General features: G+C 39.7%; 1 protein-coding gene across 2 annotated transcripts in view; it reads left to right on the forward strand.

Annotated features, from left to right (window-relative positions):
• LOC149473717 (aldehyde oxidase-like) overlaps positions 1-27,659 on the forward strand; it is a 202,286-nt gene extending 174,627 nt beyond the window's left edge. For both annotated transcript variants that reach the window (XM_089670160.1, XM_089670170.1), the window contains exons 30-35: positions 3,749-3,801; positions 8,046-8,160; positions 11,631-11,696; positions 13,784-13,972; positions 18,970-19,137; positions 23,533-27,659. In XM_089670160.1, the coding sequence (XP_089526286.1) occupies positions 3,749-3,801; positions 8,046-8,160; positions 11,631-11,696; positions 13,784-13,972; positions 18,970-19,137; positions 23,533-23,583 (642 nt within the window). In that variant the 3' untranslated portion in view covers positions 23,584-27,659. The remainder of the gene's footprint in view (positions 1-3,748; positions 3,802-8,045; positions 8,161-11,630; positions 11,697-13,783; positions 13,973-18,969; positions 19,138-23,532) is intronic.
• Positions 27,660-27,970: the final 311 nt, after the last annotated feature.

The raw sequence follows: 27,970 nt of genomic DNA on the forward strand, positions 1-27,970 counted from the left end.
TAAAAAACACACTGAATTGAATTTATAGAGCAAACAAGCGCAATAAATTATCCACAATTTTGGTACAATATAAAAGACGAACATAAAAGTTGCACCGAGTAAACAGATACCCAACATGTCAAACCTTAAATCTGCGTGCGCCTGTGAAATAGCAACAAACTTCGGTACCCTATATTTTCTATAGGTGACTCTCCAAATGCCTTACAGGTCATTCATTTAGCATTACAGAGGAGGTCTTGTGCTAGAATTATTGCTCTCATTCTGGCATGCATAGTGATATGTAACATGTATATTGCAATCAACATTTTCACACGTAGACACCCCCGGAGTGTGCAATTACGTTTGTACGTGCATATATGTGGAGGTGGGGGGCCTCAATTTTTTTGCGAGGTGGATGTTATGTACTTGGGTTTTTTGCAAACATAGACACAAAGTCCCCTATGTGATGTTTCTTAGGTGACAGGTTCTCTTTATTGAGATATGCAGGGTCTTCAAGAACCTGCATGTCTCCTTTGGGATCCTCTGAATGTATTCCAGTGTAGATCACATTACAATACATTCCTATTCTAGCTGGAGAAAGTGACAGGAATGACCCAGAAGTTTCGTCATACACATTGCTTTCCTCCGGCACCCGCCATGTCGGCCCTGGGCCCGCAAATGGGCAAGCAGAGCCTGGAATACATGGTGGGGGCACTGTGAATAGCAATAGGGCAATAGTGTAAAAGCAATATGGTGGCAGCACAGCCACCCAGTTTCTTCCACCTGATAGGCAGGAGTCTGCCTGTTAGTTTTACACACAATCCCGATGGCTGCAGCAACCGGATTGTGTGTCAAACTGCGCGCTGTCAGGACCTGGCAGCGGAAGGGTTACATTTTATACAAACACCATTTACACGGCAGTATCATAAAACACTAAGTAAGGCTAATAACGGATTACCCTATCAGTACATGAAACACATGATTCTGAATCATCTGTTCATTTTATGGGAACACTTTTCTAGTTTAGATTCAATGTGTAATCTAAGGCTTCAAGAACTGTCCTTGAGGTTTTTTGGAACATCCAGAATTTACTCTAAGCAATGGGGATCATCTGTGGCTTATCTTTCCCTGCAAACCTAGGTGAACTGGTTATTATTTCCAATATATAACATATAAAACATTGTATTTCTTTAGATGCCACTGTTACAGCCCAGATGGTATTTTAAAGTAACATTTCAGTACTATTATTGTGATACAATAGCTGTTCTGAGCTGCCTCACTTGCTGAACCTGCAGATCTGGAAGGAAATAATATGTGGAGCTGCTGCTGGTAGAGTTATGGTTGTGGCAAAAATCTGCATTCACAACAAATCTTCAAATGTCAGGCTGAAGTCAAGGAAGGCAGGTGGCAGATAAACAAAGGTTTAGCCATGGTCAGTACCAGAGTGAAGCCATCCAAACACTGAATGCCACAAAAGACCAGGGAACATTGTTCTGAACAGGCACTGTCCTGTATTAGGGGGTAGAGTTTATACTTGTTACCTTGTATTGTCATTGTTGATCAGGGGTCAGCAACCTTTTCCACATTAACTGTCAATTTACAAGAATTAAAAAACTATTGGGAAGATGAACAATAGCGCGCCATAGACCTCAGATCAGCCCCAACTCTTGTACTGTCAGACCTCAGAAGAGCCTCAATTTCTGCACCTTCTGACCCCAGATTAGCCCCAGGTTCTAAAACTTCTGACTTCAGCTTAGCTTCAAGTCTTATACCTTCACACCTTAGATCAGCCCCAACTCCTGTACCTTCACCTCTCAAATCAGTTCCAATTCATGCACCTTCAAACCTCAGATTAGCCTCAATTTATGCACCTTCAGACCTCAGGTCAGCCCAAATTACTGCACTACCATAAATGTGAAGGTTTTGCATATGTACCTGCTGCAGCTGATGGTTCCACTAGAAGAAGGAACAGGGTAGGTGGGAAAGCTTCTGCATGTAATAATGTAGGCAAACCTACACTGGTACTAAGAAGATGAACAGCAGCTGAACTTTAGTGACTTCAGGTAAGCCTCTCTGTGTTGGCCGCAGGAGCAGAGGCAAAAGCCTAGAGTCAATTACAGCATATGGCAGCATATTTATAGGGAGAAGGGGCCTACTGGAGGATCCTCCAGTCCTCAGGCAGACTAATCTGAGCCTTTACCCATGCCACATGATGACCTTCTGAGTGCCACTAAAAATGACATTGTGTGCACACATGTCTTAGGTTGCTGACCCATCTTCAAGATAAAGCCAATATGTGCCTAAAGAGAGAACCCCCTCTAAAGAAGCACAGTTGACATGGAGTACAGAGAACCTCAAAGGAGGTGAGTATGGGTAGGAGGTTTCTCTCAGCTAGTGTTCTACAGTTTGTATAACTGAATATTCTGCATAAAAAATGAGACAAGGACAAGGAAGCCTTGGGCATTTTAAAAAGAAACTACAGGTCACTTGAATTGGTCAATGAACATATGTGCCAGCTGATCTACAAACAACAATTTATTGTATAAATGTGTTAGCGTAGGGATGCCACAATACAGTGTGTATGTAATGCAAATAAAATATTGCAATGAGAATAACTGTCTATAAAAAGACAATGCGACATGTACTTCTTTGCTATCTTCCTTAAAAAAAAAAAAAAAAACTCCAAAAAAGAATATCCTATACAGACCACATGATAAAATATTTTTCTTTTCTCTGGGTAGAAATATGTTGGAGATAAGATGGTAGCAAGACAAAATATGGGCTTTTGCTTGTATGAAAACTGATGGATGCTGGCAGAAATTGTATGCAAGCCTCTCTTAAATGTAGACAGTTATTTGTTGAGCAATGCTGATATGGTGTTGACTTTTTTCTTCTGTGCAAATACCTAGTGAGCTGCAGTAGGCAGCACAACATTGTATTCATAGGTACCACAAGAGTAATTTTTTTTAAACACTCTGCTTCATGATTTTGTATATTGGAAGAATGTTACAGTACAGTATATCTACTGCACAATTCAGTCTACAGTGTTAGTACTCTGCAGCACCACTAGATGGTACTGGGTAGGAGACAGACTACTGAGCTGACAGTATTTTAGGGTCTTATGTCAATCTTGATAAATGGAATGTGTAAGTGCACAGACCCATCTTATAGTCGTTCAAGAACACTTTATATGGTCTACATTATATAATGAAAAAAATATGCTATAAGTTAATTTGAATTTAAAAATAATTTTACATTGTGAAAGTTCAAAAAACAACCTGATTTGTGATTATATCAAAATAGTAGCAAAATCTCAAAATATTCCTTGTGGGGTAAAGTGTAAGGCTAGGTTCACATTTGTGCGATGCAGTAATGCATGGAAAATCACTTGTGTTCCGGCAGCTCAAAAAAAATGTGCATTCTTTTTGCAGGTACATTAATGGTTAATAGCGCTCTAGTCACCTTGCTAGCGCATCCATGAAATTGCACACCAAAACACATGGTAGCAAAGTACCATGCACTTTGAAGTGGTGCGGTTTTAAAAAAAAGAGTGCATTCGCCTTTTGGTGCGATTTTCGCATGTAGGACATTGAAATGAATGGGCTGCTTGAACGTCAAACCTGCTTAGGTACAGACACGGCCCAATAAGGACTGTGTGCCTTTATGTTAACACTTGTGTTTAAGTGGAGGTTTCATGCAATGTCTGCCACCTGTGGATGGTGATTTATTATATGTAAAACTTAAATATATTTTTGTTTTTGTGTTTCAGGTAAACGATGCTTTTGTGCAGTCAATTAGCTTGTCTGCCACTGGATATTTTAGGTAATTATGAACTGAGTTTAGTTTTAAAATCCATCTAGCAAGAGAAGTGGTGATATGATGCATTTGTTTTGCCTAGGCACTGCAAATGTACACAACATTTACAAAATGAATTTTTTTTTTTACTTTGATGTGTCATTGTGACAGCTAACCTGTAATTTCTGGCTGGGGAAAACAGCATTCAAATAAAGCAATATCATAAAAAGATGAGGTGTATTTGCTCCTTAGCAAAACTGCAGATGAACTTCCTCTTGGTGGTAGTAGGTTCTGCTTTCTTCTTCTCCTTTTCTCCTCCGCCTGCTCACTAGACATTAAGGGAACAGTAGCACATTAAAGAGCATGTAAAGCCAAAACTTTTTACATTAGTTTTAGATAGGGAATTATAAAGTCCCCATTAGGTTTTGTCTTTGTTCTGTCAGGATGATTTCCCTTCACTTCCTGTCCCAGTGACACAGCAGGAATTTAGATGAGATCTCTCCTTTTAGAAAATTGTTTTCAGAATAGATTTAACCAATGAAAAAAGTACTTATCCCCACCCCATGACTATGCAAAATTGGGGTAATTCACGAATCTATGTAGCATGGACACAGACAGCAATAAAAACCTGTCAGGTTCTAACTCTTTCACATTTTAGCCAAAACAAAAAAAGTTACACTTTAATAGGAATATTTCTGTGATCTCCTATCCTGCAGGCACTTTCACAGTGTTGGATAACAATACAATTGAGTTCTGACAGACTTAGAGTGTTCCTGTACAAGGGATTGCAGACAGATATATACAGTATATGTAACCAAAAATTATATATATATATATATATATATATATATATATATATATATATATATATATATATATATATACAGGTGAAACTGAAAAAAGTTAGAATATTGTGCAAAAGTTCATTTATTTCAGTAATGCAACTTAAAAGGTGAAACTAATATATGAGATAGACTGATTACATGCAAAGCAAGATAGTTCAAGCCGTGATTTGTCATAATTGTGATGATTATGGCTTACAGCTCATGAAAACCCCAAATCCACAATCTCAGAAAATTAGAATATTGTGAAAAGGTGCAATATTCTAGGCTCAAAGTGTCCCACTCTAATCAGCTAATTAAGCCATAGCACCTGCAATGGGTTCCTGAGCCTTTAAATGGTCTCTTGGTCTGGTTCTGTAGGAATCACAATCATGGGAAAGACTGCTGACCTGACAGTTGTGCAGAAAACCATCATTGACACCCTCCATAAGGAGGGAAAGCCTCAAAAGGTAATTACAAAAGAAGTTGGATGTTCCCAAAGTGCTGTATCAAAGCACATTATTAGAAAGTTATGTGAAAGGAAAAGTTTGGAAGAAAAAGGTGGTGGACCGCAGGGATGACCGCAGCCTGGAGAGGATTGTCAGGAAAAGGCCATTCAAAAGTGTTGGGGACTTTCACAAGGAGTGGACTGAGGCTGGAGTCAGTGCATCAAGACGGATCCTGAGCTAAAGAAAAACAGACCTGGTCTGTTGCTCAGTGGTCCAAAGTCCTCTTTTGTAATGAGAGCAACTTTTGCATCTCATTTGGAAACCAAGGACCCAGAGTATGGAGGAAGAATGGAGAGGCACACACTGCAAGATGCTTGAAGTCCAGTTTGAAGTTTCCACAGTTTGTGTTGATTGGGGGAGCCATGCAATCTACTGGTGTTGGTCCACTGTGCTTCATTAAGTTCAGGGTCAACGCAGCCGTCTACCAGGAGATTTTGGAGCACTTCATGCTTCCTTCCACAGACGAGTTTTATGGGGATGCTGACTTCATTTTCCAGCAGGACTTGGCACCTGCCCACACTGCCAAAAGCACCAAAACCTGGTTCAATGACCGTGGGATTACTGTGCTTGATTGGCCAGCAAACTCACCTGACCAGAACCCCATAGAGAAAGATGAGAGACAGGAGACCGAACAATGCAGAAGAGCTGAAGGCCGCTATTGAAGCATCCTGGTCTTCCATAACACCTCAGCAGTGCCACAGGCTGATAGCTTCCATGCCACGCCGCATTGAGGAAGTAATTGCTGCAAAAGGGGCCCAAACCAAGTACTGAGTACATATGCATGCTTATACTTTTCAGTGGTCCGATATTGTTCTATGTACAATCCTTGTTTTATTGATTACATGTAATATTCTAATTTTCTGAGATTGTGGATTTGGGGTTTTCATGAGCTGTAAGCCATAATCATCACAATTATGACAAATCACGTCTTGAACTATCTTGCTTTGCATGTAATGAGTCTATCTCATATATTAGTTTCACATTTTAAGTTGTATTACTGAAATAAATGAACTTTTGCACGATATTCACATTTTTCGAGTTTCACCTGTGTGTGTGTGTGTATGTAATATATATATATATATATATATATATATATATATATATATATATACACACACACACACACAGTTGTGCTAAAAAGTTTGCACACCCTGGCAGAAATTGTGAAATTTTGGCATTGATATTGACGATATGACTGATCAGGAAAAAAACTTCCTTTTATCGAAGGATAGTGATTTTATGAAGCCATTTATTATCACATAGTTGTCTGGCTCCTTTTTAAATCATAATAACAGAAATCACCCAAATGGTCCTGATCAGATGTTTACAGACTCTGGAATGTTTGGCCTTGGTACCGACACACAAGGTGACACACACAAGTTAAACAAGCAATTAAATGGTAGTTTCCTACATTTGAGGCTTTTTAAATTGAATTAATGTCTGTGTATAAATAGTCAATTAGTTTATTAGCTCTCACATGGATGCACTAAGCAGGCTAGCTATTGAGCCATGGGGAGCAGAAAAGAACTGTCAAAAGACCTGCCTCACAAGGTATTGGGTATTCTAAAGATGAAAAAGGATATAAAAACATATCTAAAGCCTTGAATATGCCAGTAAGTACTGTTCAATCACTTAATTAGATGTGAGACATTTGGAGATCTCTTAAAACCAAGCCAATTACAGGTAGACCAAGAAAGATTGCAGCCACAACTGCCCAAAGAATTGCTTGGGATACAAAGAAAAACCCAAAGTTAACCTCAGGAGAAATACAAGCTGCTCTGAAAAAAGACGGTGTGGTTGTTTTGAAGGAGCACAATATGATGGCACTTGAACAACAATGAGCTGCATGGTCAAGTTGCCCGAAAAAAGACTTTACTGCATACTGCGTGAATACCACAAAAAGACCGGTGCCAAAATGTCACGATTTCTTCCAGGGTATACAAACATTTGAGCACAACTGCATATATAGCACCCCCTCTCCCCCTCCCCCTCCCCCCTCTCCTGGAGGCATGGCAGTAGCCCCAGAGACAGGGTGAGATAACATTTCACCTCAGGGTGTAAGTTTAAAATGGGTGGCAGATGAACGTCAGTCACTTTTAGGTGAAACAAAAAGGAATTGTATTACTCACAGTCCACGGGGGAGATGCTTGGGGTTGCAGATACTCAGGACTACAGCAGAACTCTTATATTCCATACATCACATCACAGGGAAAAGAGCCTTAAAGTTGAGAGGGACACTATTGTGATAGAACTCTTTAGCAATCATCACCTTTTTCTCCAGGAGAGTCAACCAACCTCCATGGGATTCCATCCTGTCTCCAGTTAGGATCAGCACCAGGCCTCCATCACGTGCACCCTCTCCAAGCTAGAGCTGGGGAGGAAGGAAACTTGCATCAGCCAGCCCTGAATATTTATACCCTTTCCTGTAATGCACCACTGGCACAGATAACTCCTAGTGGTGGGCCTGGAAAAAATATGCATATTCATACTCCAAATGTACTGTATGATCTCATACTAACACCAGAGGTGACAGTGCCACCTACTGACAGAAGGGAGAACTGACAGCCAGGTTGAATTTATGGGAAACTGAACTATATACAGACTACAAATTAGCATTGGCTGACTGCAGCCATGCAGAAATAAATCTAGACACTTCTCTCTAAGGCAGGGTGACTACATATATATAATATATAAACACACATACATACAGTATATGTGGATCCTGCCCTGTGCTGTGGTGACCCTTAAAGAATTGAGTGTGTTTGTTGCTAGGCTGTACCTAGCCTGAGCATCTGTTTACCTTTTTCTGGGTTCTGAGGGTCTTCTCTCAGCTCAGTGGCTTTTGCCTGTCACTGTGAAGCCTTTTAGCCTTGGTGAAATGTCACTGCTGAATTGATACACCTCTATGAAAAGATCTATATACCTTTGTTTCTGTTTTCAGAGGGTTTGGCAGAGAAATGGACTGGGACAAAGGAGAAGGGGATCCAGCCCACTACTTTGTGTTTGGAGTTGCTTGTTCTGAGGTGGAAATAGATTGTCTCACTGGAGATCATAAGGTACAGATATCACAACAAAGGAAATATAACTCTTTTTAATTCATTTTACCTAAAGTATAACTAAAGGCAAAGTTTTTTTTTTTTTGTTTTTTTTTTAGTTATGAATAGAGTGGAGAGGGATAAGAGCCAGCGTGAGAAAGATTTATCGTCTCTATTTATCCTGTTTACTGTTTTCACCAAAAGTAACAGAAAATCCCAGGGATTCCCTTTGGAGAAATTTTCTTTTACTTTCTGTCTTGCCTATTTGACAGGAAGTGAAAGTGAAATCTCCCCAAGCGGACGCAGAGGGATGGCTGACTTCCTGTCCCTCTACTACAGCACAATGGTGAGATGCAGTTAACACCATATTGGAGAGAGAGAAACGTACCTATCGGCATAGGGGCTGTCCAAAAATAAAATTCCAAAAAGTGTTGTCTCCTTGCACCTAATTAGGTCTGGATTCAGGCCTTTATACTTATCACTTCTGTTTTGGGGATATTTCTTTTTTCTGTCTCCCCACCAGGGGCGGACTGACCATTTGGAAACTCGGGCACTGCCCGAGGGCCCAGGGTCAGTAGGGGGCCCCATGAGATGCACCTGGTACCTTTTTCATAGGCTTTTTTGAGTTTGGGCAAGGACACAGGGGCCCCATGATCCCCTATTGCCCGGGGGCCCCATGAGTTGTCAGTCCACCCCTGCTCCCCACTCTTCGAATGATTGTGTCCTTAGTACTATTGATATTAGCGCAACACCATTTTATTTGTTTTGTCCTTGGCTGTCATCCTTGTTGCCATCTCCGGCCGTCTTTTCTTTGCAGTAGTAGCAGAACCCATATAGTCCTCTAAAACACAAACCTTTGTGTCTGCAGGTTGTTGTTTGTTAAACACATGGAACTATCCCTTTATGCCCCTTAGGGGCTCTCCTGTGTGATCATTAGATACTCTTAGACATATTGGTGGTTTTTTACTAAAACTGGAGAGTGCAAAATCTGTTGCAACTTTGCATAGAAACCAATCAGCTTTAGAGTTTTATTGTCAAAGCTTAAATAAACAAGCTGAAGTTTCTGAGTGCACCAATGTTGGTATATCTCCCCAACTTTGACCACTGTGCAGGCTGTTTATCTGTTATCCGTTATATGCCAAGCCAAATGGGTGCTTTAACCCTACCCCCGTGTGACATCATTGACTGGGGCATGCTGGGTCAATGATATCACATGGGGCGGGATAACATACGTGATGTCACTGGGTGGCCCAGCCCTTACATATTTAAGAACTATCAAGTCAGTGGAGCAGTCAGGCGGCCGGGAGCCAGCGGGAATGGAGGTTTTTTTTTCCATTCTTTTTTCGGGTGGGCATCATGACTGACGTTGGATCTACTTCGGGGGACATTCTTTTATTGTCCTTCTTTTAATAAAGGACTTGTCAAAGACTGTCTCCTGTCTTTTTTTCACACTACAGGTTTTTTTTTTGTGGATGGGTAGCGGTACCATGTACCCCATACTCCATACCCCTTGCTAAAGGGGGCTTCAAGATTCCGATAAGCCCCCCATCCACAGACCCCCACAACCACAGCCCAGGGTTGTGGGGAAGAGGCCCTTGTCCCATCAACATGGGGACAAGGTGCTTTGGGGGGGAGCCCCACAACACCTCCCCCATGTTGAGAGCATGTGGCCTGGTATGGTCTGGGGGGGGGGGGCACTCGCTCATCCCCCCCCTTTCCTGATTTGTCAGGCTGCATGCTCAGATAAGGATTTTGGGGAGGACCCCATGCCATTTTTTTTTTAATTTTGCCGTGGGAGTTCCCCTCAAAATCCAAACCAGACTTGAAGTGCTTGGTATGGATGGAGGGGGATTCCACACTGTTTCTTTTATTATTTTTAATTGCCTGCATTTTTTTTTTGTAACGTTCAGCTATCAGTGTGGAACCCCGCTGACAGCTGATGACTCATACGTTGTTAAGGACTCAGCGGCCATGCATTCCTTAACAACCCATGACAGTACTGACAGATACCAGTGCCAACCGCATGCCTGGGCCACTACTTAATTACCGCCTGCATTTAATTATTTATTTCCTTTTGTGAATTAAGTTGAACTACTTGCCTACCGGGCAATTATACCCCCTTCCTGCTCAGGCTGATTTTCAGCTTTCAGCGCTGTTGCACTTTGAATGGCAATTGCGCAGTCATGCAACATTGTGCCTATATTACATTTTTATCATTTTTTTTCCACACAAATACAGCTTTCTTTTGGTGGTATTTAATCACCACTGAGTGTTTTATTTTTTGCGCTATAAACAAAAAAGAGCAAAAAAATTGAAAAAAAAAGTTTTTCTTTGTTTCTATTCTAAAATTTTGCAAACGTGTAATTTTTCTCCTTCACTGATGTGCGTTGATGAGGCTGCACTGATAGGCAGCACTGATGGGAACTGATAGGCAACACTGATGATGTGGCACGAATAGTCAGCACTGATGGGCACTGATGAGGTGGCACGGATAGGCAGCACTGATGGGCACTGATGAGGTGGCACAGATAGGCAGCACTGATGGGCACTGATAGGAGGCACTGATAGGCAGCTCACTGATGAGCTGGCACTGATGATGCTGCACTCATAGATGGCACTGGGCACTGATAAGCTGCACTGATGGGCACAGATGGGCGGTACTGACTGATGACACTGCTGGGCACTGATTGGCAGCACTGATGGGCACTGCTGGGCAGTACTGATGGGTGGCACAGATGGGCACAGGTGGGTGGCACTGCTAGGCACAGATGGGTGGCACTGCTGGGCACAGGTGGGTGGCACTGATGGGTACAGGTGGGCAGCACTGATGGGCACAGGTGGGTGGCACAGGTGGGCAGCACTGCTGGGCATTGATAATCAGGGACTGATCATCAGTGCCCTGATGATCAGTGCCGATCCCTTCTTTGACAATTTTCGGTTCTCGGCAGTACTCTCCTCACACTGTACTACCGACAACCGGCAACTATATTTACCCAGTGATCTGTCATTGAGCACAGCTGATCATGTGTGATTGGCTGTTTACTGTATTGCGTGATCAGCTGTGTCCGTGCCGGGTGCACGCCGCTGGTGGCGTGTTCTGGGAGGATGTCCGTGGACGCCCTCCCAGAACTAAACAACAACGCTGTAGCCGTCTTTCGGCTATAGCGCAGTTGGGAAGTGGTTAAGGTCTTTTTATGCAGTATTTACCAAGTGTTTTTGCTTTTTTCGGTAAATACCGCATACTAGCAATAGTGAATTGACATCTTCAGTATCGCATGCGATATGTGGTCATATGACTGACTTAACTCACGCGATAAGCTTTAGTGAATTGTGCCCACTGAGAGGTACCACAGGGTTATCGTTTGATGTTCCTATTACAGAGTTTTTATTATATGGAAAAGTTTACTTTAAATCGCTTTAATACATTGTAAAAATAGTACACTGTAAAATTAATCCTTTCTATGCCTTTTTTTATTTTCTCCTGCCATCAGAACCTCCGGACAGACATTGTCATGGATGTTGGTTGCAGCATTAATCCGGCTGTGGACATAGGACAGGTATGTTATTTAATAACATAATAGGCATGTTACATTCATTGTACTATTTCAGTATTGGTATTGTAAAGTGAAAATATCTATCCACTTGTATACAATTGATGGCATGAAAGGAAGCCATCCATTGTATACAACTGTCATGTGGCCTGCTGTGATTGGTCACAGCAGGTCACATGGTACTGGCAACGGGGCCAGTGGGTACACAGATCTGTCATCGACCTTGTTTGAGGTACACAGCCAATGACAGATCTCTCCACAGCGCGGCCCTGCGGGCATGCGCAATTCGCGTTCCAGAAAGGACGCCATATGGCGTCTACCCGGAGGGACGAGCTGTTCGCCCTGCCACCATCTGGCTATAGGCCAGGCGACAACTGGTTAAATATATAGTGTAAATGTTTCCAACTATTTATACCCAGCACTGATGCCTGACAAATGTTTATATTATAAATGTTATAACTTAAAGTGATTCTAAAGGCTTTTTTTTTTAAAGAAAAATAACAAACATGCCTATACTTACCTGCTGTGTGTAGTGGTTTTGCACAGAGCAGCCTGGATCCTCTTCCTCTAGGGTCCCCCTCAGGCTCTCATGACCCTTCCATCCTGTTGGGTTCCCCTACAGCAAGTAGCTTGTATATGGGGGCACCCACTGCTCCGTGTGTCCATTCACACATGGAGCTGTGGCTTGGCCCCGCCCCCTCTCTCATTGGCTCACTGGCTGTGATTGGCAGCAGTGGGAGCCAATGGCTCCCGCCTCTGTCTCAGCCAGTGAGAAGAGGGAGTCCCGGGATAGCTGAGACACCAGTGAACATCATTGGATCGAGAGGGGGCTTAGTTTAGTATTAGGGTGGGGCTGGGGGTGATGCTGCACACAGAAGATTTTTTACCTTCATGTAAAAAACCTTGAGCCATTAGAATCACTTTAAAGCTGAAGTTTTGGTATGGCTTTTTTTGCATATGTACATTGCTCAATCCCTGTTAAAGTTGGAAATAACTGTAGTAAACACAGATACTATGGTGATCACCACTACCTTCTGGGACCTGTGCTAAAAAGTTTTCTGATTGGACGAGGTGGAGGTTGTGACATCACTGCCTTCTCCTCCTCATCCAATCAGAGAATACTTTGAATTCACTGAGAAAATGCAGTGTTCTCTGAATGGGCCCATGCCAAGTGAGTGACCTCCATGTTCACTAAGCAGCAGGGCAGTGCCCACTACAGTGATTCCCAGCTTCCACAGAGTTTGGACAAGTATGGCACATACACACTTAAATTGGTCCAAGCCGGACCAATGAAACAATGCAAAAAAAAGCCATACCTAAACTTCAACTTTAGTTTGCCAAGTTAAAGTGATACAAAAGCTAAACATGTTTGTTTACCTTAATGCATTCCTTGCATTAAGGGGAAAAACGTTTTTTATTTCTTTGTCCTCCCCATTCCCTGTGTGAAGTGCAAGTCTGCATCTCTTCTCCCTTCTCTTCCTCTTCACACAAGAATCAAGCAGCTATTGGCTCCTGCTGCTATCAATCAAATGCAGTGAGTAGGAAGTATGGGGCAGGGGCTAAACCCCACTGTCAGTCTGTGGAGTGTGACTCCATAGACACACAGCTTGGGAGCGAGCAGACACTGTGTACCCCCTTAGCAAACCACTTGTATATTATTATATTATTATAACAAAAACTAAGAAAAAATTTTTTTTTTCAAAATTTTCAGTGGTTTTTGGTTTGTTTAGCAAAAAATAAAAAACCCAAAGGTGATTAAATACTACCAAAAGAAAGCTCTATCTGTCTCAAAAAAAATGATAAAAATTTCATATGGGTACAGTGTTGCATGACCGTGCAATTGTCATTCAAAGTGCAACAGCGCTGAAAGCTGAAAATTGGCTTGGGCAGGAAGGGGGTATAAGTGCCCTGTAGGTGAGTGGTTAAACAAAAGTTAAACAAAAGTATAGAATAAAGTAAACTTTATTTTTCCAGTAAAAAGAATAATTAAACTTTGAGTATTTTTCATTTTGGAAATTGATTTCATTGGAAGCATTGATTGTTTCTAATATTTGCAGTCTCAATTGTTCACATGCTGTATTGTTTGTTTCTAGATTGAAGGTGCCTTTGTTCAAGGACTGGGGTTATTTACAATTGAAGAGCTGAAATTCTCTCCTCAAGGAGTGCTGTATACCCGTGGGCCAGCTCAGTATAAAATTCCGGCAGTGTGTGATGTCCCTGAGCAGTTCTACGTGTCTTTGCTCGCCAATTCTTCAAACCCACACGCTATATATTCTTCCAAGGTAATAGAACACTGGATTCCCTGTCATTGTACACTCCCTGCACCTACACAGCTGTTTATCGTCAAAGGTTTACATTGATGCTTTATGCATATACTTGTTGCCTGAGTGCCAATGATTGCCAAAACCTTTCACCTTTGACATCCACAAACATCATAAACTTGATTTATAAAAAGCCACATAGAAATAAAGTATAGAATATAATTCATCCATGCAAAAGTGTGCCTTACAGGGTTATACACACATACAGTGGATATACAAATTCTACACACCCTGTTAAAATGTCAGGTTTCTGTGATGTAAATAAATGAAACAAAGATAAATAATTTCAGAACTTTTTCCACCTTTAATGTAACCTATAAACTGTACAACTCAGTTGAAAAAGAAACTGAAATCTTTTAGGTGGAGGGAAGTAAAAATAAAAATAAAAAATGAATATAATATGGTTGCATAAGGGTGCACACCCGTAGCCTCCCTAGTGGTCTGATTATGTCAGTATTTCTGTGCTCAAAGCGGTACATTTTGTTTGCATGGAAATATGTAGTTTTTTTTATTGTAGGCTGTAATTTTTAGGAATAACTCACTGAAATCTGTCCAAACAAGAGTCTAGTAAACATCCCGGGTATGTTAAAATTTGAAACACTAAATCATAAATTATAATTTAATAAAGAATCATAAAAAATAATAATATAATAATAATAAATTTAATTCAATAATATAATCAAACCAAAAACACTGAAATTTGAAATAGAGCGCCAAGTTCGCACATCACTGAGCAAAGTCGCAAAATCGTTTTCAGTGTCTGATGACGAATTTCCCCACGAATCATTATCACTCAATTCTGCAAGTGGTTCTAATTTACTATCGCTGTTCTCTAGCCGGTCTAAAACCGCTTTTGACCTAAAGGGATGCTTTTTGGACGCCATGGACGTTTCTCAGTTTCCAGGCAGAAAGAACGGTAAAAATGCAGGCAGGGCTCAGGACAAAGCACTAGGGACAAAATGTATGTGAAATGGTTTGATACAGGAATGTTTTACTATGTGATTTTAGTGAATGTTACTTTTTAACATTTTTACATTTCCCGCCGGTTCCGTCCCCCGTACGTCCTGACGTCGCAGGGAACGGAACCCAGAAGACGGATACCGGCATAGGCCGGAGGACAATACAGGGGACACTGCAGGAGGGACATCGCGGGAGCGCAGGACAAGGTAAATGCAGAAGAGATCCTGTAGCAACGCTGCAAGGTATTCCTGAGTGTAGCTCAGGGTTACCACTTGTGGTGCTGCAATTTTAGCACGAGCTACACTCGGGAATACCTCCAGGGAGGTTAAAATAATACTTTATTGAAGCACCTTTGATTTTATTACAGCACTAAGTCTTTTTAGGTATGAGTCTATCAGCATGGCACTGGCAAGTGGTATTTTAGACTTTTTAGTGTTTTGTACTTACCATTTTCTGATGTCTTCGGGATGGTTATTTGATGGGCCAGTTGTTCTTTCTCCCCACTCTTCTCGAAGAGATGATCATGAATGATGCAGAAAACAACAATGACATGGCATCAGCGATGTTCTTTGCATCCATAAGCTGTGAGCACTGGGTGCCATTATTAAGGGCAGGGCAATGACACAGTCTTTCCTCAGTTTTCCAAGTTAGAGAGTAAACCCAACATTTCATAATCCTGATATGTGCCTGCTGTACCATGAACTGTGCTTGCAAGAAAAGGTATCCTGTTCTCTTTGTATTGCTGCCTTTGTGTGAAATCCCTGGTGTTTCTGCCAGTCCCTCTGCTTTTCTATTAAACATTTACCACACTAGGCATGAGAGCACAGCATGGTCAGTTCTCTAGCTGTGCTTTCCTCTAATGATCAGGTTTCTGCTCACACTCTTCCCCTGCACAGCCATTCAATGGGAAGATCCATGTTCAGCTGTTTCTCCTCCCCTAGCTCTCTGTTCTCAGCTGCATATGAAGATTAGAGGGTACGTGATCATTTATAAAATAGGGAAAAAAGGTATTTATAATGTTTTTTATATCTATGCACAAATGTTGTGCCTCTCATTTCTATTTTAAACTAAATGGGTTGTTTTACAAGGCAAGGGTTTACATATAATTGACACTGGGCTTCATTCAGCTTGAAAGACTGTGGCTGAAAGGGGGGCTATGGGTTGCAATACTCCCCTTCAACCTGAGCTGATTTTTAACAATACTTGGGTATAAAGTTAGCTTGGAGCTGGGCTTTTATGGATAACTCTACTTTTAAGGGAAAAATAAAACCAAATAAAAAATAAAGCGCATACAATTGCTGGACATGCGATATTGTAATGTAATTTTACTAAAAATTACCTTTTCTTTTCAACCTGCAGATACGAAAGCCTAGTACACACATTAAAGGCTAAATTCACCTTTTTTTTCTAAGCTCCAGCTTCCCTATGTACCAATAAGTGCTTTCTTTGATTTTGAGGACAAGGATTTACCTTAGCCCTTGCTGAATTTCTTAAAAAGCTTCATCAAAAGGCTACGTTCACACCTATGCAGTTTGCGTTTGATCCGTTTCTACATTGCGTTTTTGCACATGCTTTTTTGCTTTTGTTGCTAGGCAGATTTAAAACACATTAAAAATGCTGCAGAAAAGCACTATATGCTTTTTTGAAGCGTTTCCATTGAAGTCTATAGAACAAAAAACGCAACTTTTTGCATTTAAAAAAGTTCCTGACCCTTTCCAAAAAATGCACTGGGTGAAAACGTGGATATGTGAACGTGTCCCATAGGAAATCATGTTAAATGGACTGTAGTGTGTTTCTGCAAAACACTGCGGAAAACGCTTTGGTGTGAACCTAGGGTAAGACACAGGAAGGATTTCATCAGCTGACCCCATTAGCACACACCTCTGGCTTGCCTCCCCCCTTCCAACAGATACCTACCACCCACTTCCACAGGTGCACGGTTTTCCAATACAATGCAATTATTCAGTGATCACCATTTTCACTAAATACACAGGTATCATTTTTTTCTATCTTATTTTTATCTTGCGTAGATCGTTAATTTAGTAGAGTGTGCTGAGAGATCAGATAACTGCCTATGTGTATAGAGCTGTAGTATTGAAAACAGGGGACGTGTGTCCTGGGTTCTGTAAAGCTCACAATACACTTTACAATCTGATTGTGCATTCTCCTTTAGATCTGTACCATCAACTATATAATGCAAGCACCTGCTTTACTGGATACAGAGGGATTGGATAGATGGTGTGTCTATGGGAAAATCGAGCCAAAAAACGTACTCCCACTACTCTAGGTGTTATTGGGGCATGAAAGTGAAATTGATTTGTTTACACAAGAACAATTTTATTTATTTCTTACAGGTACTTATATAGCACTGTCAATTTACGCAGCACTTTACATATATATTGTACATTCACATCAGTCCCTAACCCTCAAGGGGCGTACAATCTAAAGTCCCTAACTTACATTCATACGTACACATGCTCGGTAATCACCGGGCACCAGTGGAGAATCACTGGACCTGATGATTGACAGCCGCGGCCTACCAGGTAATCACCGGGCGCCGGTGGGGAATCATCGGACCCGGTGATTGACAGCCGCGGCCTACCAGGAAATGCAAAATCACATATATATACGTGATTTTGCGCATGCCTGCCACCCTGTAGCAGTATATCAGGAGGTTAAACTTCTTGTGGATAAAGTAAGTGAGAGAAAAGCACATTGGGATGGCTGGGCCAGAAATGGCATTGGAAAACGCTTCTATTTATTATGAAAAGTGAAATTCTGCCCGAAAAGGTGAACTTATCCTTTAAGTTTTTTTTTCATTCTGTGGGCTGACCAAAATAAAACGCTGTACTAAACAAGCGATGCTAGTGCAGCGATCTCTCCTGCTGTGCTTACTCTCCCCATGCAGAATGCAGTAATCAGGGTGTGCAGAGATTGGCTGTGAGAGCTGATCGGATGCTGGCTTTCCAGCATGTCCCTTCAACAAAAGTCCATCCTTAGACCGGCTTCTACCGGAAGGAGAGCTGTACACATCGTCCAAATGTTGGCTGGTTCCTGCTGAACCGTCTGATATTCAGACCATGTGTACCCTGCTTAAAATGTTCTATAAAATTCAATACAATATGACAACCTAAAAGTTCTGTACACCATTGGTGTACAGAATGTCCCCATTAATGTAATTTCCTGCTTGTGTGATTGGCTCAATGATTTTCCCATAAGTCGGCACCGAGATACAGATCAAATTTTTGTCATTCCCTGAAATAGGATTTTCAGTTTTGATGAGCAGATAAGGTAGGAATCTACAACAAAATTGTTTTATATATCTCCGTAATTGTCATAAATCAGGAGATTTTTTTGTTCTAATGAAAAATTGGAATTACACTTTAAGATAACCGTGACTAAAAAGATTTCTTCCTCATTTCATGTTATAAATGCATGGAAATAAATATTTAGAATTCTGAAATTAAAGGCATAATAAAAGACTTAAAATAAATATACAGGTATGTGTTTTATGTTCCTGAGTTTTACAAACATTCGGAGCAATTTGATTTCAAGTGTGATTCTCCTATAGACTCTTCCCAAAGGGAAGCCAAGTCCTCAAGCTTAGTTTTTCAGGTGCTAGCTAGCAAATTTACAACTAAATTTGTGAATATACATCAACATAGAACTTGACCTAAGGATGGACAATTGCTGGAAAAATGACCAGCTGCCTCTCATTTCTTAAAATTTTTTATTATTTTTCATATATGGAATTTAACAAAGAGGTATAATTTTAAATTCAAGTGTCTGACTACTGATATTTTAGTTCATGCCCTTCTGCTCATGCAGTTCTCCCTCCAGTCCTCCAAACCACACCTTCAAATTGGTTTACTGAACTCTGAAATTAAACTCTAACCAGTCTTGGTACTGGACATTTTGTTTGTGACCTGTATATATAGGATCACACCTTAGACCTGGTATCTTGACCATACTGTATGTTTGTGTTTTTTGTCCTACAGGGTGTTGGTGAGCCAGCTCTGTTCCTGGGCTCCTCTATTTATTTTGCCATAAAGGATGCATTGACATATGCCAGAAAAGAAAGAGGAATGTCTGATCTTTTTACCCTAAACAGTCCTGCAAGCCCAGAAAAGATAAGAATGGCGTGTGGTGATAAATTTACTAACATGGTATGGTGTATTTCAAGCACTCTATATAGACATGACATGTTCAACATTTATTTTGCTGGTTCATGGACACCATATTTTTATTTAGACATATGTGGATTTTAGTGACTCTATTCCTTTTGAGTCAGCAAAAAACATTTTTTTTTAGTTTTCCTTTCATATCATTTGATGTCCTAGCAACAGTGATCACAAGGACAAACTGAGATGGTGAATCTGTTCCATCAAGGCACAGCTAGCAATTAAAACCTTGCAGTAGGTATAACATTTCTCCAAAACCCAAAAATATGGTTTTCACTTTAACGCACTGGGCAGGATAAAATTACCAATTGTTTGCATTTTGACTTTGAATGCACACTTTACCTAAAAAGGAACAAAAAAGCCCATTTGCCCAAGTCCAAAAATATCAAATCTTTGTCACCCTAAATCTTTCACCAGATTTAGGGTGGCATCCTAGACGCACCTGATGTTTCATAAAATATATTTCAGTCCAAAACTAGAATTCGGACATCAGGATTAACTTGTTTATTGATCATTTTTAAATCTGGTTTAATCTCTGCTTGAAATCTTATGTCTAATAATTTATGTACGTTTTATCCTGGAACTTCCATGGCTGAGCTGTGAAGAAAAGTGGATGCCAGATTATGTTATCTGATGTCAGAGGACTCTTTACTGGGACATTTGACATCAGATAACATAATTAGACATCCACTTTCCAAAAACCCCACTGAATATCAATAATCCCGATTTCATTTGAACTGACAATACTTATGTACAGTCTAAACCTTTTTTTTTTAACCATTTGCCCTCCAGAGGATTTACTCCCCTTTCCTGACCAGGCCATTTTTTGCGATACAGTGCTGCGTTACTTTAACTGACAATTGCGTGGTCATACAGCGCTGCAACCAAATTAAATTTATGTCCTTTCTTTCCCACAAATAGAGTATTCTTTTGGTGGTATTTGATCACCAGTGCATTTTTTATTTTTTGCGCTATAAACAAAAAAAGACTGACAATTTTGAAAAAACAAACCCTATATTTTTGACTTTTTGCTATTAAACATGTCCAGTAAAAAAATTAAAAAATCAAATTTCGTCATAAATTTATGCCAAAATGTATTCTGAAAGTTATGGCATTTACAAATGGCGGAATATATACTTGGATTTTTTTTTATTATTACTATTAAAGGTGGCGATCAGTGACTTATAGCGGGGCTGTGGTGAGCATTCTGACACTGGGGAGGGGGAACTGACCCAGTGGCACCAATACAGTGACCAGTGCTAATAAAAAGCACTGACACTGTACTAATGACAGTCGGCAGGAAGGGGTTAACATGTGGGTTAACATGTGGGACGATCAAAAGGTTAACGGTGTGCTGTTTCACTGTGTGCTGTGTGTGCTTTACACTGTAAGCACACTGCTTTGTATGGCTGTGCTATGAAGAGACATACAAAGAAGTATGCAGGAGCTGACAGGGGAGACATCTGTATTGTTTACATACTGGTCTCTCACCCGTTGGTAATACTCTAAGATCCTCGAGTGCTGGCTGGGGATCACCAGCCGGGACCTGGTGATTGAGGCCGCAAATGGCTGCGCTGGTAGGGTAGGGTAGTTTGAGAACAGACATGGCGAAACAAACAGGATTTTTTTCAGAACAGAGAAAGGAAAGTAACCGCCAGATGAACATCAAAATAGAATGTGGCAACAGTAGTAACTAAGAGCAAAAATAAAATGCTGTGTCATTGACTGCCCTTCGGAGAACCTCCAGAATAAATACAGTAGATTTGATCCCAAGCGACCCTTAACGGGACCAGTTTTTTTCAATTGGGTCCAGTGGTTCTAAAATGGTGGAGGACCAGGAGAGTGGAGGAACCCAAATGTAATAATCATAAGCGCATTCAACTATTCTTAAGGTGAGAGTTCTGTGAGCACTGAGGTGGCACAACCTGCATGTTTGCAGCACTTTAAGAGATGGTGATGGTTATATGAGCACGTGAGAAATCCTATGTAATTGTGAAGAAGTTGATGTAAAACTCTATGTTCACCACTCTAATTCGACTTGCTTTCATGGACATTGTGATTTATGCACGTTTATATGTATATTTGATGTTTTTTTCTTGATTAATCGGTTGATGATTTGGTATTTATGCTTTATATTGGCAGCACAGCATTACGTTTATTTGTTTATTTATGTTTATGTTGTGGGAACACAATTTTTTATGCTAGCAGCAGCTCTATATATATCATTTATTATATAGTCACATTGTGGTAGTACAGAAGTATTTTTCACATTTTGTATACTCCTACATATACACACAGCAGTCACATCATCAGGACACAGGCTGGGTGACATTGATGCATGCAGAGCTGTGCACATTAAAACTGACAGCAAGGGAAGCATTTATGACAGAAGAGACCAACAGGGTCTCTTCTGTCATAAAAGCTCTACCTTTTAGTATGTACACCCAAACACAAAATGTATAAATTGCAGATTACTCATTATTAGATGTAGTGGCTGCATTTTTTTTCTGTTTTTCATTTTTTTTATTTTCACTTTGTGCTCCAGCCAGTAACACACTTTCTGTCTTACAGTGGCCCCTTAGCTATGGAGCAGCAATGGAAACACCTTTGGATAGCAGAATTGCCCTGTGAGGGTAGTGTTAGATGGATTAGTAGATTTATATGGACTTTACATAGGTGACCAAAAAATGACAGCCTAACTGCAGATAACACATTTTAAGCAATCACAGGAACACATTTTTACTTCCTTTTGGAATAAAGATTTTAACTAAATGACCAATGAGATGACCATTGGAAGCACCTTGTCAGTGTTAAATGCTTTTTCTCAACCTTTGTTTTTGCTTGTGCTGCACAGCTTGGTCTGTTAAAGGAATTAAAAAAATAATAGTAGGATCAACAGATAAAAGCTAAATTACAAGGGGTACTTAGAAAAAAAAAAGACTACTTTGTAAATGCCAATGACAGACTGCATCATATATGTCACTTTTTATTTTGCCTTTAGTACCACTTTAAGATGTCATTATCATATATTAGGCACAATTCACAAACCTTAACACATACCTAAGGACATACCTGTTTTCAGCCATGTGACTGTAATTTCAAATCTCATTTAAAATAACTGTTACTTTGAAAACGCATATTATTATCTTGTGTAGTTCTCTTAATTGAGATTATTATCTAGTCTGGTATCTAAAATAAATGCACTTTCCTTTCTCAAAAGACATCATGGATCAATTTAGACACACAGGAGGATGCAGACACCAAGGCTATCTTGATATGGGGGTACTCAGGAAGTGAGCTTTACATATGAACACCCATCTCTAAATACCTACATTTTGTTTATACAGTCAGTTAGGCAGTATTAGATAAAAATAAATTTACTTAAAGCGGTATTAAACCCAAAAACAAAAATGTATTATATTGCAGCTTACCAATCATTTGATGTTGTGGATGCATCAATTTTCTTTTCTTTGTTTTTTTCCTCTATTTTCACCTCGTGATCTGCCCAGTAACTCATCTCCTGTATTAGTGAGACACCACTTTGGAATGAATGAGCCAGGACACAGCAGACAGCAGCATTGTCAGTCTGGGGGATGGGGAGTGTTACATATATTATTCGATTTTAATACAAATAACAAATTGAAGCCAAACTCCAGGTAACACTTTTTAATGAGTTACAACAAACATTTTTTTTTTCCTTTTGGAATAAAGGCTTTACATGAATAAATAAAAGCTGGTAATTTTATTCAAATAGGGGTCATTTGGAGGTATTTATACAGTCCTGGCAGCTAAGGGCCTCAAGAAATGAGATAGGACGTCAATTTAGTACAGATGTCAGATCAGAATTGATCAATTTTCAAATATATATATATATATATATATATATATACCATAGTTTGTAGATGCTATAACTTTCACACAGACTAAATAATATACACTGATTTGGGCTATATGTACCAAAGAAGTGTAGCAGAATACATTCTGGCCTACATTTATAAAGAAATATATTTATTTGGAATGTTTTCTAACAGAAACTAAGAAAATGTGTTTTTTTTTTTTACCTATATGTTTTTTTTTTCATTTATATAGCAAAAACTCAGTATTGACCAAATGCCACCAAAAGAAAGCTCTATTTGAGAGAAAAAAATGATACAAATTTCATTTGGATAGTATTGAAAGACCAAGCAATTGCCAGTTAAAATAGCGCAGTTCTGAACAGCAAAAAATGTGCTGGTCATGAAAGGGGTAAAACCTTCCGGAGGTTAAAACATAAAGTATACACCTTCCCATCAAACAGATAACTTGCCAACAGAGTATTTTTATTTATACAACGTGGTTTGTAATGTACATAGTATAAAAAGTGCTTATGCTTTCTTACAGATTCCAAGAGATGAGCCTGGTACCTATGTTCCCTGGGCTATCAATGTATGAATACTGATCTCTACTAAAGGAACTCTATTATGCAACTACTGAATAACACCTTCTATCTCATTGTTTCAATAACATTAATATATTATAAAAGTAGACCAAAATGTATCTGTTAGTATACTAAGACTCATCAATGAGTGTGGTAAGGAAGGATGATTCTTGCTTATGGCACTGGGAGTGCTGATACCTGTTCTTCCTTGTTATGCTTGGCCCTTATAATATTACATCTATTGTTGCCATTTAATCATGAAAATGCTTGTGTGAAGGTAAACCACTAATCTATCCATGTTTGTATATTTTATTAGCACTTTTGTTATTTTTCAGTTTCGTTTTATAGAGTGAAGATGTTTTCTTTTAAGATCTCATGAATTTAAGCATCCCATTAACAGATTAACCTAAGAAGAAGTTGATGGGAAATCCAAATATCTGTCTTTAAATGAAGGGGACAAAGCTGTCATTACTGAAAGGCAATGCACACATAAATGTATTTACAACTTTTTTGCTCAATTGAATTGCTCATAAAAATTAGAATAGTAGCGTTACTGGTATAACAATCAAAAATCACTGACTTTGTTACATGAGCTACAAAATTCTGTGTGGATTTCTGTTGATGAGAAATAATCTTAAATTTAAGTATGATAATGATTGCAGACATCACCATTCTGTCTAGTGAGAGTTGTATTTTTAGGGCCGGCTAGAATGATCAAAGCTTTTTAGTTCCTTCTGCTCTTTTTTTACTATTTTATGTAAAATACAGTAAATAAAGGACTTTAAAGACTCAACTGAACTTACAGTTTAAATCCTCTAAATATATTTTTGTGTGTACTAAAACAAAAAAATGTGCTAATTCTCATAAGTAATTTTATTTAGAAAAGAGCCACACCTGTCCTTTAAGTCCAGCGCTTCAAACATCCAACTTTTACTTTCAAACAGGTAAATAAATTCCAAAGTCTCCAATCTCCCAGACTCTTACCAGATCTGGTGACCAAGTCATAAGAAATTGGGTCCAATAAAGCCTATTCTCCAACCCTTTTGTGCCTATTTATTTATTTAGTGTTCTTCTTTACTCAGTGTACTACTTTACTTTGTGTGTTCCCTAAATAAAAGAACGCATACAGTATAGTGTAATACCTACAATACTCATAATACAAAAGTAATAAGTCAATGTGCTCACATGTGTATGTGTGTCACCAAAACATGTAAAAACACCAGTGATCTGTGAGTGATTCTCCCCTTTAGCCTAAATGCTTACAAAAAGCACTAACCTTATCACAGCTCTCAACGCTAATTCTTCCACTTTCCAAGTCCGAATTCTCTGCAGCATTGCCCCGAGTAAGAACAATGCATAATGATGTAGTACATTTAAAATAAACATAGAAAAAGTAACCCCTAAAAGGTACTCACATAAACCCATGCTTTTATTAGTGCCATATGAGTGATCCACTTCCTGCAATTACAGTGCGCTCCCCACTGTGTCGCACACATTATCCTAACAACCCCTAAACACAGGGTTGGGTGATCTCACTTTAAGTTTAATTTCTGATGAACTAGCTCCTTTTGGCAGTAAAACATTCAGTTCCCCAAAATTAGCAACAGGCAGGACCTAGTTAAAATCCCAAACAAAGTCACTTGTTCCAGGCAGTTCCCTTCTGGGAATTACATTAGTCTATGTAGAAGGCTCCTATGGCACTGGCAGATGGGCAACAGCCTCCAGTCTTATAACTGGGTCAATGGATCTGGAAAGAGTCTGGGAGATTGAAGACTTTGGAATTTACTCACATGTTTGGAAATAGAAGTTGGATGTTTGAAGCACTGGACCTTTTGGATTGATATCATTGGAAAGCTGCCAGGGGTCGCTGATATAGTATCTGGCAGCTGGGGATTGCTCTGGAACACTTATGCACTGAGTAGTGTTTAAACACCTGTCCTCTGACAGCATACTGTAGGAAAGGACCCTTTCTGTTCATGTGAAACCAACAGTCTAACACTCCCTCTGCTGAATCAGACCTATAGTAAAATCAGGAAAGCTACCTGATAATTGGAGAGCTCAGCTCTGAAGTACAGGGTACGTGTCTCTCACTTTGGGGCCTGTGAGAGAATTTAGGGACCTGGCTTCTCTCCATATTCCATTTATTAGCCCCATCCCAGCATCCCAGGTTTCTTTTATTTTTGATACTTGATATATTTGACTGAATTGTATTGTTTATTCTGTACTGGTTATCTATCACTTAACCCCTGACTTAGACTTTTTTATTTCTCTTGTTAAAATCCAGTAAAAAGATTGAAACAGAATATGAATGAGAGAAATGGAATCACTGAGCAATAGGGAGGCTTAGGAGGCAGAAAGGGCTGAAATCAAACTTGACTGTTAAAGCAAAAGTTGGAATTTCCCTATAATTTTAGCTGTCCACTATTATGAATCTAATGAAAACTTTGACTTGCAGCTTTCACTGAACATAATGCCTGGCTTTGCATTTCTCATCAGATTGTCTACATTTGTGACACATTTGCTATAAATATACAGTCAGGTCCATAAATATTGGGACATCAACACAATTCTAACATTTTTGGCTCTATACACCACCACAATGGAATGCTATTTGCATTTGGAATATGTTGCTGTCAACTCTCAAGATGAGATCCAAAGAGCTGTTACTATCAGTGAAGCAAGCCATCATTAGGCTGAAAAAAACAAAACAAACCCATCAGAGAGATAGCAAAAACATTAGACGTAGCCAAAACAACTGTTTGGAACATTCTTAAAAAGAAGGAACGCACCGGTAAGCTCAGCAACACCAAAAGACCCGGAAGACCACGGAAAACAACTGTGGTGGATGACCGAAGAATTCTTTCCCTGGTGAAGAAAACACCCTTCACAACAGTTGGCCAGAACAAGAACACTCTCCAGGAGGTAGGTGTATGTGTGTCAAAGTCAACAATCAAGAGAAGACTTCACCAGAGTGAATACAGAGGGTTCACCACAAGATGGAAACCATTGGTGAGCCTCAAAAACAGGAAGGCCAGATTAGAGTTTGCCAAACGACATCTAAAAAAGCCTTCACAGTTCTGGAACAACATCCTATGGACAGATGAGACCAAGATCAACTTGTACCAGAGTGATGGGAAGAGAAGAGTATGGAGAAGGAAAGGAACTGCTCATGATCCTAAGCATACCACCTAATCAGTGAAGCATGGTGGTGGTAGTGCTATGGCGTGGGCATGTATGCCTGCCAATGGAACTGGTTCTCTTGTATTTATTGATGATGTGACTGCTGACAAAACCAGCAGGATGAATTCTGAAGTGTTTCGGGCAATATTATCTGCTCATATTCAGCCAAATGCTTCAGAACTCATTGGACGCCGCTTCACAGTGCAGATGGACAATGACCCAAAGCATACTGCAAAAGCAACCAAAGAGTTTTTTTAAGGGAAAGAAGTGGAATGTTATGCAATGGCTAAGTCAGTCACCTGACCTGAATCCGATTGAGCATGCATTTCACTTGCTGAAGACAAAACTGAAGGGAAAATGCCCCAAGAACAAGCAGGAACTGAAGACCGTTGCAGTAGAGGCCTGCAGAGCATCACCAGGGATGAAACCCAGCGTCTGGTGATGTCTATGCGTTTCAGACTTCAGGCTGTAATTGACTGCAAAGGATTTGCAACCAAGTATTAAAAAGTGAAAGTTTGATTTATGATTATTATTCTGTCCCATTACTTTTGGTCCCTTAACAAGTGGGAGGCACATATGCAAACTGTTGTAATTCCTACACCGTTCACCTGATTTGGATGTAAATACCTTCAAATAAAGCTGACAGTCTGCAGTTAAAGCACATCTTGTTCGTTTCATTTCAAATCCATTGTGGTGGTGTATAGAGCCAAAAATGTTAGAATTGTGTCGATGTCCCAATATTTATGGACCTGACTGTATTTCTGTATCTGAGTCCACTCTCCAAAAACAGACAATAACCATATTTAAAGGTGTCTTTTCTGTGTACTTTATATTGATTGCAAATGTTTTATCGTATTTCATAAAGAACAAAAGATCTTAAGCCTCTAATAAATCATAATTAAAAAACATAGTTTATTGTGTGTAACCTGTAATTATAACACTACCAATGAATAAACATACATGGTGTTAGCATGCATCTAATGAATAATTCTGGCTGTTGGCTAAATGTAATGATGACAGCAGGTGTCTTTCAGCAGTACTTTAGATGAGGTCTATTGATTTGTATGTAAATAGAAATCATGTATAAAGATGAAGATGGGCTTGGTCCAAAATATACATGAGTCTTTTTGCCATATGCAGATCATGGACAAACTTAGTAAAGTAGATTCTTAAATCTGAATATATTTAAGTCAAGTTCATGTTTTTTTGAAACTCTGAAGG

Source organism: Staurois parvus, unplaced genomic scaffold (assembly GCF_062004578.1).
Source record: "Staurois parvus isolate SC_StPar_1 unplaced genomic scaffold, SC_StPar_1.0 ptg000011l, whole genome shotgun sequence".
NCBI classification, from domain to species: domain Eukaryota; kingdom Metazoa; phylum Chordata; class Amphibia; order Anura; family Ranidae; genus Staurois; species Staurois parvus.